Source organism: Eriocheir sinensis, chromosome 59 (genome assembly GCF_024679095.1).
Source record: "Eriocheir sinensis breed Jianghai 21 chromosome 59, ASM2467909v1, whole genome shotgun sequence".
Lineage (NCBI taxonomy): Eukaryota > Metazoa > Arthropoda > Malacostraca > Decapoda > Varunidae > Eriocheir > Eriocheir sinensis.
Genome location: NC_066567.1, coordinates 6,579,985 through 6,594,984, shown reverse-complemented (window position 1 = coordinate 6,594,984; position 15,000 = coordinate 6,579,985). Strand labels below are relative to the sequence as shown.

The following is a 15,000-nucleotide window of genomic DNA, read 5'->3' as shown; positions in this document are numbered from 1 at the left end:
CGCGGCTCTCTGATAACAACAATGATATGAACGGGTTGAAGGGAACGGGTAAAGTATTTGAGTGGAATGAACAGATCTAAAATATGCAGCAATTATTTATTTTTGCACTAAAGGGAACAAGCAGCTCAAGGGCGAAAAAAAATATATATATATAAAAAAGGGCCCGCTATGCCCTGCTCCTGTAAAGAATATAAGAGGTCAAAAAGAGAGAGTCAATTTCGGATGGAGAGATATCTTGATACTCTCCCTTTGAAAGACTCCAAGTAGTAGGCAGGAGGAAATTATAGACGAAGGAAGCCTGTATACTGGAGCCGCCTTGTATAGAGGTTTTGCAGCTGACGTCATTAGTGGGGGTGCGGGGGTAGCGCGGGCCATCTTGGTGGTCAGTGGTGGTGGTCACTTATCAAAGCAAACCTTGGTGGCGGCTGCACAAGTGCTCTGTGTGTTCGTCATGGGATACGTATGTTGTGCGGTTGGATGTTCTAACCGACACGGGAGAGATGCTGTGTCATTTTATAGATTTCCAGGGAATCCAGAAGAGCGGGGGAAGTGGATAGCAGCTGTGAGGAGGGAAAACTGGCGGCCGTCTGTTTCATCTCGACTCTGCAGTGCTCATTTTGTCAGAGGTAAATATTACAGGCAAGACTGACTAGATTATTTCATGAGGCAACACTCATTTAGGTATTGCCCCGGGTCCCCTAGCTTACTGTGTGGCGGGGGATTACTCTGGAACGGGATTTACATGAGCTGGCGGAGGTAAACACGTATGGCGGCGCTCAAGCAGGGGGATAAAATAGGAAAGGAAATTCAGTGGAGGCAAAGTGCACAGAGGGACAGAGCTCAGTGCTGGGTGGAGTATATGTGTACGCAGGGAAGTGACCAAGAGTGCGTAGTGTAAGGTGACTTGCCGTCACCTGCCCTCACCTGTCGTCACTTGCCCTCACCTGTTTGCCTGTGCCTGTGCTGCCTACCTGGGCCTACCTGGGCATCACTGGTCAGCAACAGGAGATCGGCCAGGCAGAGGGACAGCCAGTCAACCGACCAGCCAGACAGTCAGCCAAACAACCAATCAGCCACTCAACCAGCCAGCCAGTCAGTCAACCACCCAGTCAGTCATCCAATCAACCCGTCAGCCATCTAGTTGGTCAGTTAGACAGACAGTCAGTTTACCAATCAGCCAGCCAATCAACCCACCAGTCAACCCACCAGTCAACCAGCCAGCCAGCCAGCTAGACAGCCAGTCTACCAGTCTCCTCCTCCAAAAGCACTGATTTTTTACGATGTATCTTAGCTTCGCAGCATTCTCAAGCGATCTCGCGTAATCACTTAACACAAATGATGCTGAAGGTCCCGCCATTTACCCGCGGGTAGTGACTTGGGGATGGGGCACACGTGGTGCGTCTGCTCACTCTGCTGGGGAGGTGACCACCAGCGGGTTTGCAGACGACGCACAAGGTGCAGACGACGCTATTTCGTGACGTAACTGCAAAACCTCTATAGGCTAACCGGCCTCTAGCAGGCTTCTCACGTTCTTATGTTCTTATGTTCTTATGTTCCTGGAGTTTACCATCGAAAGAAAATAAAAGAGCACGGCCGTAATTTTTTTGGGGGGTAGGAGGACTATGGCCCCCTAATTTTTTCTATATCGGCCTCAAAATCCCCCTAAAAATCCTTATTTTTCAAACAATTTCCCATACTTGCGCTTGCTCGCCGCGCTCGCCGCACTCCTCTCCCTCAACCTCTTGAATATGTGATGCCCTTCCCCTCCCTCCCAAAAAAAAGCCAAAATTACGGGCCTGAAGAATGAAAATGCTGATTAACTCATGCATAAGGGATTTGGACAAAGTTACTGATATCAGTGACTTTGGGATTGGGATAGCATAGGGATGAGCTCGAGTAGAAAATCGTGCCATGCGGGTCCGAGGGAGCGGTGAGTTAGCAAGTTCAGAAGGGCAGTCAGCATGGAAATATCGATAGAAAATAATATATAGAGATGCAATATTGCTGCGGAAGTTAAGAGATAGAAGGCTGTCAGTAAGAGGAGGGGAGTAGATGAGACGAAGAGCCTTCTCACGATACGAAACATGTTAAGGTCGCCTTGCCTATCGATTTATTGCCTTTCTCTGATGTTAGCCATTAAATATTCAAAGAGCATTGTGGCTTTACTTTTTCTTTCACCGTTGTGCAAGGCATACTCAATGATTTCTTAAAGTGACGCAAGATTTATATATATATATATATATATATATATATATATATATATATATATATATATATATATATATATATATATATATATATATATATATATATATATATATATATATATATATATATTGATTGATTGATTGATTGATTGATTGATTGATTTAGCTTTCGTTTATACCTCAACTACTACTACTACTACTACTCCCACTACTACAACTACTACTCAGGGGCGTATTTAGGACCTTGAAACATTGGGGCTTAGCCCAGACCAAAATGCTGGGTGGTTGGAGGCGAGAGAAGCGCGGAGTTCTTAGGGTAGTTCTGAGGCCTCTCTGACATACATTAGGCCCAATTTATGTGTTATTGTATTTAGCAGTAACACCGGCAATTGTCATAATAAAATTTCAAGGTCATTATCAAATTATGGTAAAGCATAAGCACATTTAAGCGCTTAATTAATACTGATGTATCATACATATAAATGTACTGTACAGACAACTTCAAATTATTTTTTTGCTCTACTCGCCTAAAAAGAGAAGAAAAAAAAACTTTCAGCCTTTGGCCATATATTAGACGTATTAATTGTTTATCCCGACTCTACTACTACATTTTATAAATTTAGATGCTGGTTATTACTCCTGCCATGTCATCAGTTCCTGCAGGCTGCTTAAGTTATTTAATAGAGGTTTTGCAGCTGACGTCATTAGTGGGGGTGCGGGGGTAGCGCGGGCCTGCACGGCCATCTTGGTGGTCAGTGGTGGTGGTCACTTATCAAAGCAAACCTTGGTGGCGGCTGCACAAGTGCTCTGTGTGTTCGTCATGGGATATGTATGCTGTGCGGTTGGATGTTCTAACCGACACGGGAGAGATGCTGTGTGATTTTATAGATTTCCAGCGAATCCAGAAGAGCGGGGGAAGTGGATAGCAGCTGTGAGGAGGGAATATAAGAACGTAAGGAGTCTGCAAGAGGCGGGTTGACCTATACAAGGCAGCTCCTGTAAGAACGTGAACCGGACGGAATCAAACCATGTGATCTCCGTATGAGATCTGTCAAATATAATTTCTAGTACTATCAGCTTAACAAGAATTAACATTTTGTATTTGCCTGGCTGGGGCTATTCTTAAAAAAAAAAAAACAACTTTGATATCCGGGGCTATTCATAAAACATCATCGGGGCTATAGCCCCGAATGCCCAGGGCTGACTACGCCACTGCTACTACTACTTAACATATCTTCATCTTGTCCATTTTCGCTTTTTATCTTTCTTATCCTTAGCCCAAAAAGTCCTCCTGCACTATAAAATTTGTTCTTCAATTGTATAAAAAGGGATAATAAAATGTTTCACTATAGTCCTCCTCCTACTCTTTCTCCTTCTCCTTCTCCTTCTCCTCCTCCTCCTCCTCCTGCTACTACTACTACTACTACTATTTCTACTACTACCAACCCACCCACAAACTCTCCTACTCTAAATATTTAAGTCAATGAATAATAAACGTTCTTTGATTTTCTGCGGACGAAAATAGATGAGAAATCGAAGTGTTATAAGAGAGAGAGAGAGAGAGAGAGAGAGAGAGAGAGAGAGAGAGAGAGAGACCACTGAGCACCTTAATGCGAATACATATTTTTTAATCCATTTTTTACTCCACTCAAATCCGCAATATAACCTTCTAGCTCAACTTCTGTCCTTTTCCAGCAAATAAAACAGACTAAAGAGGCGAGAAAACACATAAGAAACCCACATTAACAGGAAATATGGATAGCTTAGCAACAAAGAGAGAGAGAGAGAAAAAAAAAGACTCCATGACATAGCACTCACACACACACACACGCACACACACAACCTGTTATCTATCGCACTCACTCAGTTTCCTCCTCACTCCGCTACGAGACAGAGAGCAGCATACACCCACACTCACACGCACACAGTCAGTCCTCGCCCTTCCCAGTTCCACCTGTTTCACCATCATGGTCTTGACACTCTATGTGGACTATGTTTCACAGCCTGCCCGCGCCGTGGGTATACTGTGCAAGGTTACCAATACCCCATTTGAGGAGAAGACCGTGTCCCTCGTAAAAGGTAGGTTGTGTTGGTGCTTGTTTGGTGTTGTAGCGAGAGGGAAGAGGAAGAGGAGAAGGGGGAGGAGACTGAGAGGGAGGAGACTGAGGAGGAGGAAATTTAAGACTATGTTGAGAGTGGGGAAAGTAAAGAGAAGAGGAGAAAGAAATGTAAAAAAGAAGAGAAGAAGTAAAAAGAAAAGGAAGAGAAGTAAAGAGAATTAAAGAGGAAGAAAAGAGGAGAATTAAAGAAAAGTGAAGAGAAGGAAGAGAGATGAGAAGTAGATCGAGAGAACTAAATTAATAAGAAGAGAAAAACTGTGTTGGTGTTGGGAATGGGAAAAGTAAAGAGAAGAGGAGGAAAGAAGAAAAACTGTGTTGGTGTTGAGAATGGGAAAAGTAAAGAGAAGAGGAGGAAAGAAGAGGAGAAAGAAATGTAAAAAGAAGAGGAAGAGAAGTAAAGAGGATTAAAGAGGAAGAAAAGAGGAGAATTAAAAAGAAGTGAAGAGAAGAAAGAGAGATAAGAAGAGATCTGAATAAATAAGAAGAGAAGGAATTTTTTGTTAGTATTAGCAGCGGGATGTTGTGTACGTTGATGTTAGTATATGGAATTTGTGAAGAGAGAAGAAAAAAGAAAGAAGGAAAAAGAAAAAGAAAGAAGATGAAGAGAGGAAGGAAAGAGATGTATGGAGTCAAGAAGTGGTGGTGGTGGTGGTGGTTGCCTGACCTTGAGGAATCCTTTGGGTGGGGTTCATTCTCTCTCTCTCTCTCTCTCTCTCTCTCTCTCTCTCTCTCTCTCTCTCTTGCTATTTTTTATTGTTTATTCTTCTTATTTTTCTTTCATCTTCATCATATATTCCTCCTCCTCCTCCTCCTTTCTTCCTTCTCCTCCTCCTCCTCCTCCTTCGTTCCGGCAAAGCATCTTCCTCCCAACAACTAGATAAGGAAAGATAACAATGGAGAGAATGAAAATAATAGTAAAGAAATAAATGTCCTGGATAAGAGAAAGATAATCAAGATAATAGATTTAATAAAAAGGAGAGATACGAAGATGATAATGATAAGATATGAACTTTATGACGGAATGAGAGATGAGAATAAGAAAGAAGGAAAGAAGGAAGAAAGAAAGAAAGTAAAAGGAAAGAAAGAAAGAAAAAAACTGGAGGAAAGCAAAAAAAAGAAAAAAGAGAGGAAAAAGGAAAATGAGAAAGGAAAAAAGGAAGGAAAATAGGAAAGAATTGATTTACGTTTTGAGATTGAATGAAAAAGAAAAAACAGGGAATGAGAGAGAGAGAGAGAGAGAGAGAGAGAGAGAGAGAGAGAGAGAGAGAGAGAGAGAGAGAGAAATCAACCTCCCATTCTCTCACTTCTATTAAAATCTCTTCTCCGCTTTCTTTTTCAGGCGAACACGTCCAAAAACCTTTCTCAGATGTCAACCCGTTCAAAAAGATTCCAGCCGTGAAAGATGGAGACCTGCTCATCCTTGAATCGTGAGTATTATCATTACAGTAGTAGTAGTAGTAGTAGTAGTAGTAGTAGTAGTAGTAGTAGTAGTAGTAGTAGTAGTAATAATTTTAATCAAGTAATTGAGACAGTGTTTCAAAATTAGTATGTAGGTTTCGTTGTAGGTTCAGGGTATCAGGACACCTCTCCTCCCAAAACTGATTTCTCTTTTTGGCCACACCTCTCTACTATATTCAGGAGCAGCAGGTAGCGGGCTTATTTTCATTATTTTTTTTTTTACGCCCTTGAACTGTCTCCTCTGCTGTAAAAAAAAATAAAAAAATGTAATTGCACCTGTACGGACACGGCAAGAAGGTTTCCTGTGCGCCCGGTGTGAGAGGTGGCAGCACAGGAAATGGGATGATGGTGTGTTTCCAATGACTGGGTTTCGTGCACCGAGACACCAGGACCAGGCCGACCACCAGGCCCGTTAAGAAAGTCTACCGGCGCTATAGGCAGAGATGTAAAAAATAAATAAATAAATAAATAAATAAGAACTTATCATTGTTTTCAAGTGAGGGAATATTAGTCATGTGATCTCCATCTCTTTTATTATTATTGTCATCACCATTATTGTATTATTTTTGTTGTTATTGTCGTTTTAAGCTCCTCCGCGGTGCAGTGGTTAGCGTCCCTGACAACAAATCTGTGGGCCTGGGTTCGAATCCCGTCCTGGGCAGTTGGAGTACATCCCACCCATCTGTTCATCCTTCCCTCGGGATGGTCGATAAATGGGTACCTGGAGAAACCTGAGGAAGGTAAATCGTGGTAATTCTGATGTCACGCTTGCCCTGTGTCGGGTTCTCTCCCACCACAGGCTCACAGGGTCAACAGGACGGAGATGAGCACCGCCGCCACGCGCAGCTAGAGCGTATATGCCCCCAACCTTACCTTTACTATTGCCTGTTCAAGGTGCGCGGCGATCCGGTACCTCGCTGCCAAGTATGACGGCTCGGGCAAGTGGTACCCGAGTGACCTGGCGGTGCGGTGCAAGGTGGACGAGTACCTGGACTGGCAGCACGCCAACACCAGGGCTCACGGCGTCGGCATCTACTTCAACAAGGTAAATAAGGTTGTTGGGTAGTTAAGGGTTAAGATACTAAGGGGCTATTACACTTGGCAAATTTCCAGTGTATCTTCAGTCAAACCACGATTTTCGCTGGCGTGGTTTTCATATTTCCGTGGTTTTCTGACGTGTCCACGATCTTCTAAAGCTACGGTAGATTTCACCGAAGGACAACGGTATTACTCACCATCAGCAGCAGCAACAATAACAAGAAACAAATGAGAACCAAGCTAGTGGAAATCGTGGTTTGACTGAAGATCCACGGAAAATTTGCCCAGTGTAATAGGCCTTTAATATTACTAATTCTTATGCTAATACTAATCCCTTCCTTTGTTAACCATTTCCTCCTTTCCTTCTTCTCTATTATTTCTTCCTTCTACTTCCTGTATTTACCATTTTCTTCCCTCCCTCCCTTCCTTCCTTCCTTCTTTTCTTTCTTTTTTCGACTTATTTCCTTGCCATTCCCTTCCCTTCCCTCCTTTCCTTCCTTTCCTTCTTCTTCTCTATTCTCTCTACTTCTTTTTCTTACCATTCCCTTCCCTCCCTTCTTTCCTTCCTTCCTTTCCTTCTTTTCTATTCCTTCTTTTTATCGACTTATTTCCTTGCCATTCCCTTCCCTCCCTTCCCTTCCTTCTCTATTCTTTCTGCTACTCCGTCCCTTCTTACTACAACTACTGAACAAGCTAACAACCAAATACTTTAACTCCCCCTTCAGATCCTCCTCCCGGCCATGAAGAAAACGGAGCCCGACATGGAGGTGGTCAGCAAACACGAGAAGGAGATGGCGCGCGTGGAGGAACAATTCGCGTCCTACTTCCTCGCCTCCAAGCCTTTTATCACCGGAGACTCGCCTACCATCGCGGACCTGGTGGCGGCCGTGGAGTTGGAACAGCCTAAAGCAGCCGGGTACAAGCTGGCCAAGGCGACGGAGGAGTTTCTTGCGAGGGTCCGAGATGAAATCGGCGCCGAACTGTACGACGAGATGCATGGCCCGGTCCGCGCGCTGGCCAAGGGAGGTGAGTAGGGGGGGGAAGGGAGGTCACAAGAAGAAGAAGAGGAGGATGAACAAGAACAAGAGAAAGAAGGAGAACAAGAACGAGAAGATGAAGAAGAAGAAGACGAGGAAGTGAAAGAAGAGCGAAAAGGAGGAGATAATGATGATGAAGAAGAGGAAGAGGAGGAGATGAACAAGAACAAGAGAAAGAAAGAAGAAAAAGTACAAGAAAAGAACATGATGGGGAAAAGAATTATAGATAACTAAAAAAGTAAAAAAAAAAAGTAGAAGGGAAGAAAAATCAACCTATTGAGACGAAAAACAAGAACAAGAAAAAATAGTAAGATGAAGAAAAAAGAAAACAGGAACAAGGAGGAAGAGGAGGAAAACAGGAATACATAGGAATACATAAGAATGCGGTCTATGGCGAAGGTGTCTGTCTACTACCGCTACTAATATACGTGTGGTAGGGCAGGATAGAATAGATGAAGGAGGAAGAGGAGGAGGAGGAGAAGGGTTAAAAATGTGTTATGCTTTATTTTTTTTTCTGGCTTTCATCTTTTTTTTCATTGGATTCAAGTTTTAGTGGAATTTTTTATTTTTGTTGTTGCTGAAGTTAATGATGCTTCTAAACTTGGTGGTGTTGGATAAGTTCTATATTTGTATCAGTGCTTCTCTCTCTCTCTCTCTCTCTCTCTCTCTCTCTCTCTCTCTCTCTCTCTCTCTCTCTCTCTCTCTCTCTCTTATCTGATTTTCTTTACACCGCTCAGAACCATTTCCTCTCTCTCTCTCTCTCTCTCTCTCTCTCTCTCTCTCTCTCTCTCTCTCTCTCTCTCTCTCTCTCTCTCTCTCTCTCTCTCTCTCTCTCTCTCTCTCTCTCTCTCTCTCTCTCTCTCTCTCTCTCTCGCTCGGTCAGTCGCTTGCTTGCATGATCAAATTTTAATGATTCACTGATTTTAAGATTCAGTAAAGATGTTAATTGGTACCTGTGTGTTTCTTACCTGTTTGTTTGTTTGTTTGTTTGTTTATCGTAGTAGTGATGATGATGATTAAGATGATGATGATTTACATTTTTTTCAAGGTCGCCCATTTATTTTGTTTACCAATTTACATCTTCTTTAGTCCTCCATGCAAAGTCTGGCTCCGTCAAGGGTTTTCAGAAATACAACTGTTGTGCTTTTTCGTCAAGATTTTTTATACAAAATTTTTCTTTCAGGCTTATGACGATACACTATCTCACATTCAAAGACCTTAAACTTAATACATATACGAGAGCAATAATATGTATACGTTTAAACTATCCTTTTTCTCTGTATTTCCCATTCTCATCACCCACACTATCGTAATGCATGTATGTATCTATGTATGTGCGTGTATAGCTATAAAACGTACACACACATACATATATCCACACATAAAGACAAATTCCATTCACATTTTCAAAACACTAATGAAAAAAAGAACGGAAAAAGTGCGATCGAGAGAAAAAGATTCGAATCGTTGGTCTGAACCGTGAACCGTGAACCTCTGAGCCGCTCCGAAGCTCCATGACTCACAGACGCTCCGTGGCGGGCCAGAAAGACTTATTTGGGGAGGTGGTGGCGGTGGCGGTGGTGATGGCGGTGGTAGTGGTGGTGGTGGTGGTAATGGTGGCTAGTGTGGAAGGGACCAGTCTGTTGAGAGAGAGAGAGAGAGAGAGAGAGAGAGAGAGAGAGAGAGAGAGAGAGAGAGAGAGAGAGAGAGAGAGAGAGAGAGAATAAATTAGCCTTTTTGTCTATATATAAAATTAACCTTAAGATCAAATCACTATATTCATTAAACTCTAAGTAATAATCAACAAACATTTCTTTAACACACACAACAACAACAACTACTTCCCATTCCTTCCCCCTCTCCTTCCTTAGACCTCTACCCCAATCCCCCCAGAACTCCCCTTTCCTCTTCCCCAACTCCCAAGACACTTCCCCCTTTCCCCCCCACACAAACACACTAACATACTCACACCAGCATCGGGGCAGGCATCAGGCCCACACATCGTCGCCGCCAGTCGCCTACAGATGGCAGGTCGGGCGCACTGAGGGGGATATCGTGTTCAGGACCAGGGGGAAGGTGCTCTTGGGGTAGACAGCGGGGCCGGAGTACTGAGACGGAGCTGAGCGCGAAGGCAATGACTCAGAGACGCGTGGGCGATGCTCCTGTCTGGTGATGTCTGCCAATGAGAAATGATGGTGGGGGTTGATTACTTTGCAGGAGTTTCATCATTATTATTTTTGTGGTTGTTTTATTATTCTTTTTATTTTTTGTTTTGAGTGTTTGTATTTTTATGTGTGTGTGTGTGTTTTGTGTGTTGTCTGTGTTTGTTTATTTTATTTTTTTTGTTTCGTGTTGATTATTATTTTTTTGTGTTGAAAATTGTTGTTGGTTGCAAGGACCTTGTTTTGGGGTGGTAACAGTGCTGAAAATAATTATGAAAACGATGATAAGGACTATTAATGATGATCGTAATAATATGAAAAAAACATGAACAAGAAGAGTATGTAAATAACTAAATAGGTGTGAGTTGTCTGTCTGATTTGTCTGTATGTATGAATTATGTATGTATGTATATATGTATGCATGCATTTTCTATCTATCACTTAATCTATCAATGTGTGTATATGTGTGTGCCATGCTTAAATATGTATGTATGTATGTTTGTATGTATGTATGAAAGTGTCCGTCTGCGTGTCTTCCTGTCTGTGTGCTTTGTGTATCCCTGTCTGTGTGTGTGCATGTGTGCGTGACTCACCCTTGAGGGACCTGTAGTAGTTGGACCAGAATCGGGCCTTGGCGTCGAGGGGGTAGCCGTTGGTGTGGGCGGCGAGCATGCGGGAGGAGACAACCATCCTGACGGCGTGGGAGTTGGCGCGGGCTGGGCGTGTGTTAGTCGGTCGAGGAAGATCCGCTACCTGGGGAAAAAAGGAGAAAAAAAAAGCTATTGAATGGAAAGGAGGGGAGAGATAGATGGATAGATAGGAAGAGGTGTCAAGGAGGAAATGGAAAAAGATTAAGGTTAGAGAATGGAAAGAGGGGAGAGATAGATAGATAGATAGGAAGAGGTGTTAAGCAGGAAATGGAAAAAGATTAAGGTTAGTGAATGGAAAGAGGGGAGAGATAGATAGATAGATAGGAAGAGGTGTCAAGGAGGAAATGGAAAAAAGATTAAGGTTAGAGAATGGAAAGAGGGGAGTGATAGATAGATAGATAGGAAGAGGTGTCAAGGAGGAAATGGAAAAAGATTAATGTTAGAGAATGGGAATAAGGGGAGAGATAGATAGATAGATAGGAAGAGGTGTGAAGAGAAAGAAAAAGAGGAAGTTAGTGAATGAAAAAATGGAAAAGAAAATGAAAGAGAGGGTTAGATAATGGAAATAAGGGGAGAGATAGATTCATAGATAGGGAGAGGTGTGAAGCGGAAGAAAAAGAGGAAGTTAGTGAATGAAAAGAAGGGAAATAAAATGAAAGATAGGAAAGTTAGTGGATGGAAAAAAAGGAAAAGAAAATGAAAGATAGGAAAGTTACTGAAAAAGAAGATAGTGACAGTGATAAATAGAGGTGCCGCAAAAATGAAAAAAAGAAGTTAGTATAAGATAGATAGATAAATAAAAAGATACAGATAGATAGTAAAAATTCGTATATATCAAGTAAAAAAAAAGTTAATCTTGAGAGAGAGAGAGATACAAAATTAAATAGATAGAGAGTAATAGAGGTCTTACGGTACGTACAAATTAAAAAAAATCACGTTCTCTCTCTCTCTCTCTCTCTCTCTCTCTCTCTCTCTTGGTCAGTCTGCAACACACGTCTCACCAAGTAACACACACACACACACACACACACACACACGCACACACACTTCACCTTCCGTTCACCTTCACGCTTCTTGAGAGTGCAAAGTCACGTTCAAGCGTGAGTGTAAAAATTCCTACATGCTGAGTGTGTCGAGAGAGAGAGAGAGAGAGAGAGAGAGAGAGAGAGAGAGAGAGAGAGAGAGAGAGAGAGAGAGAATGGAGGGAAGAGAAAGGAAAGTGAAGGGAGAAAAGGCTTATGAAGAGAAAGATAAAAAGGGAAGAAAAATAAAGAAAGGAAACATGGAAACATGGAAACGCAGGCAACAGAAAGCCTATTGGCTCATTACGAGGTTGCCCGCTTTGGTGATTTAATCTGCTCGACAGCCTGGGGCCTCGGGAGCAGATGAAAGGACATTGAGGCAGATGAAAGCGCCTCGATATTGAGGAGCAGATGAAAGCAACTCAATATGATGAAGAGAAAAAGAGAGGAGAGTGAGAGGGATGGAGGAGGGAAGAGGAGGGAAACAAGGGAGAGAGGTATAAAAAAAAAGGATAAAAAGGAAGAAAAGAAATGAAGAGAAAGGAGGAAGAGAATGAAAAAAAAAGAAAAGGACAGGAAAGGGAAAAGGATTGTGGAAGGAAAAAAAAGAAAAACTGGAGTAAAAAGGAACAATTAAAGTGAAGGAGAGAAAGGAGAGAAAAAGAAAGGAGAGAACGGAGAAGTGGAGAGAAGGAAGTGGAGGACATGGGGAGGAGGAGGAGGAAGGGGGGAGGGGAACGATGGGGGGGGGGATGCATGTAGCCAAAATCTTAACTTCTCTCTCTCTCCCTTCCTCTCCCTCCCCCCCTCCTCTCTCCCTCTCCCTCCCCCCCTCCTCTCTCCCTCCCTCAACCAGCTACATTCACTGGAAATAAACTCCCGCTAGAAAGAAGGGGGGAGGGAGGAGGGGGGAGGTGAGTCTGTCTGAAGGTCACAAAAACACACACACACACACACACACACACACACACACACACACACACACACACACACGTAGACATCCAATATTACTTTCTTAACTTCCAAAACGGTGGGTGATGAGAGGAAGAGGAGGAGAAGGAGGAGGAGGAGGAGGAGGAGGATAAAGAAGGAGGATAATTTTGAGGATACGGAAGAAATGAGAGAAGGAAAGAAGATGGTAAAGACGAGGAGGAAGAGGAGGAGGAGGAGGAGGAGGAGGAGGAGGAGGAAAAGTTACACATCCATTTATCTTACCTTCCCTCCTCTCCCTCCCTCCCTCCCTTCTCTCTCTCCCTCTTTCTCTCTTTCTCTTTTTCTCTCTCACACAGGTATATTTATGGAGTGGGTAAGGAAGAGAGAGAGAGAGAGAGAGAGAGAGAGAGAGAGAGAGAGAGAGAGGTGTTTATCTTCCCCTCTAAAGACCTTATGATAAAAAATGTACTTAAAGAGGAGGAGGAGGAGGAGGAGGAGGAAGTACTGGTGAAGGAGAACGAAGAAAAAGTATGTGTGTATGTAAAGTGTGTGTGTGTGTGTGTGTGTGTGTGTGTGTGTGTGTGTGTGTGTGTGTGTGTGTCCAATTCTGAGTCATGCAGAGAGAGAGAGAGAGAGAGAGAGAGAGAGAGAGAGAGAGAGGTGGACGGTAATTAAAGAAAAGTAGGCCAGGTAAATTTGGATTCAAAACAATCTCTCTCTCTCTCTCTCTCTGTGTGTGGCACCATATTTAGGCATGGTACCGCGACTCTCTCTCTCTCTCTCTCTCTCTCTCTCTCTCTCTCTCTCTCTCTCAATAATAATAATAATGATAATAATAATAATAATAATAATAATAATAATAATAATAATAATAATAATAATAATAATAATAATAGTAATAATAATAGTAATAATAATAAATGACTTCTAATTATGTAAAGCTAAGTTTTCTTTTTATTTGCTTACATTTAGAGAGAGAGAGAGAGAGAGAGAGAGAGAGAGAGAGAGAGAGAGAGAGAGAGAGAGAGAGAGAGAGAGAGAGAGAGAGAGAGAGAGAGTAAACTTGTCTCAATTCCTTCCTTACGTAAGCCAAATTCGCGAAACGTAAACTAGCTTTAAAGAGAGAGAGAGAGAGAGAGAGAGAGAGAGAGAGAGAGAGAGAGAGAGAGAGAGAGAGAGAGAGAGAGAAATTTAAGTATTTTCTCTCCACACGTCTTTCTTTCTCTATTTTTTTGAAGACATAGGAGGAGGAGGAGGAGGAAGAGAAGGGGGGGAGGAGGGGGGAGGTTGCATTAGTCACTTCCGGTTGATTATTTCGTGATCTTGGCAGAGAGAGAGAGAGAGAGAGAGAGAGAGAGAGAGAGAGAGAGAGAGAGAGAGAGTACGGACATAAAAAAAGATCAAAAGACAGGGAGAGCAAGAACTTGAAGGAAAGAAGAGGAGGAGGAGGAGGAGGAGGAGGAGGATTTGACATTCGCTACATTAGGTGGCAGATTATAATTGTCAACCCCCTCCTCTCTCTCTCTCTCTCTCTCTCTCTCTCTTTTTGACAGTCTCTTGAAGCTTACGTGAAAGGAACGCGGAAGAGAGAGAGAGAGAGAGAGAGAGAGAGAGAGAGACCCATCACTCAATCACTTTCTTTATTCTCTTTCTTTCCTCTTTTTCTTCTTCTTTTCACGCACTTGGTTCAATTTTCTTCTTATTTTTTTCTTTCTTTAATTATCACGAACACTTCACAAATAACTAACTAAATAAATATTGCACGGACAACTTGTGACGATTATACGAGGAAAGAAAGAAAGAAAGAAAGAAAGAAAGAAAGAAAGAGAAAAAGAAAAGCTACGGTCGGGAAGGAAAGGAAGAAGAGGTGGAAGATGATGATGAGGAGGAGGAAGAGAAAGAAGGGAAGAGGAGGAAAGATGATGACCAAAGAGAAGAGGAAGAGGAACAACCAAGAGAAAGAAAGAGAAGTAACCAAGAGGAAGAGAGGAACAGGGAAATGGAAGATGGGGAATAGAGGGGAAAGAGGAGAAACAAGAGGAAAAAGAGGAGAAATAAGAGTGAATAAGAGGAAAAGAGGAAATAAGAGGGGAAAGAAAGGGGAAACAAAATTGACGAGGGGAAAAGGAGGAAGGATAAGAGGGGAGAGAAAGGGGTAACTAAGGAAAAGCGAGAGGGAGAAGAGGGGGAGGAGGAGGGAAAAGAGGGAGAGGAGAGGGAACTGGAGAAAGAGGAGGGGAAAATGAAAAGTAGAGAGAGAGAGAGAGAGAGAGAGAGAGAGAGAGAGAGAGAGAGTAGCCACACCCACCTCACAGCAGTAGATAGGTCGCTGGTGGTGGAGGGTCTTGAGAGAGAGAAGGCGGGCAGCGGCTT

The 15,000-nt window shown here is 42.8% G+C and overlaps 1 protein-coding gene and 1 long non-coding RNA gene across 2 annotated transcripts in view; one reads left to right on the top strand and one right to left on the bottom strand.

The window, feature by feature from the left end:
* The first annotated feature begins 4,064 nt into the window (after positions 1–4,064).
* On the top strand, positions 4,065–8,812 carry LOC126985463 (glutathione S-transferase theta-1-like). Its single transcript, XM_050840403.1, has 4 exons — positions 4,065–4,286; positions 5,667–5,754; positions 6,680–6,830; positions 7,549–8,812. The coding sequence occupies exons 1-4, from the start codon at positions 4,175–4,177 to the stop codon at positions 7,855–7,857; spliced, it is 660 nt and encodes a 219-aa protein (XP_050696360.1). The 5' UTR covers positions 4,065–4,174; the 3' UTR covers positions 7,858–8,812.
* Positions 8,500–15,000, bottom strand: part of LOC126985464 (uncharacterized) — a 6,542-nt gene continuing 41 nt past the window's right edge. The window contains exons 1-4 of the long non-coding RNA XR_007738730.1: positions 14,936–15,000; positions 10,616–10,775; positions 9,830–10,036; positions 8,500–9,500 (exon numbers count right to left, since the gene is read on the bottom strand). The exon at positions 14,936–15,000 is cut by the window's right edge and continues 41 nt beyond it. This is a non-coding gene — a long non-coding RNA (uncharacterized LOC126985464). The remainder of the gene's footprint in view (positions 9,501–9,829; positions 10,037–10,615; positions 10,776–14,935) is intronic.

Excerpts from the sequence above, each read along its gene's own strand:
- LOC126985463 (XM_050840403.1), top strand. The coding sequence starts at position 4,175 with ATGGTCTTGACACTCTATGTGGACTATGTTTCACAGCCTGCCCGCGCC. Across the intron at positions 5,755-6,679 it reads GACCTGCTCATCCTTGAATC|GTGCGCGGCGATCCGGTACC; the intron begins GTGAGTATTATC and ends TGCCTGTTCAAG. Across the intron at positions 6,831-7,548 it reads TCGGCATCTACTTCAACAAG|ATCCTCCTCCCGGCCATGAA; the intron begins GTAAATAAGGTT and ends CTCCCCCTTCAG.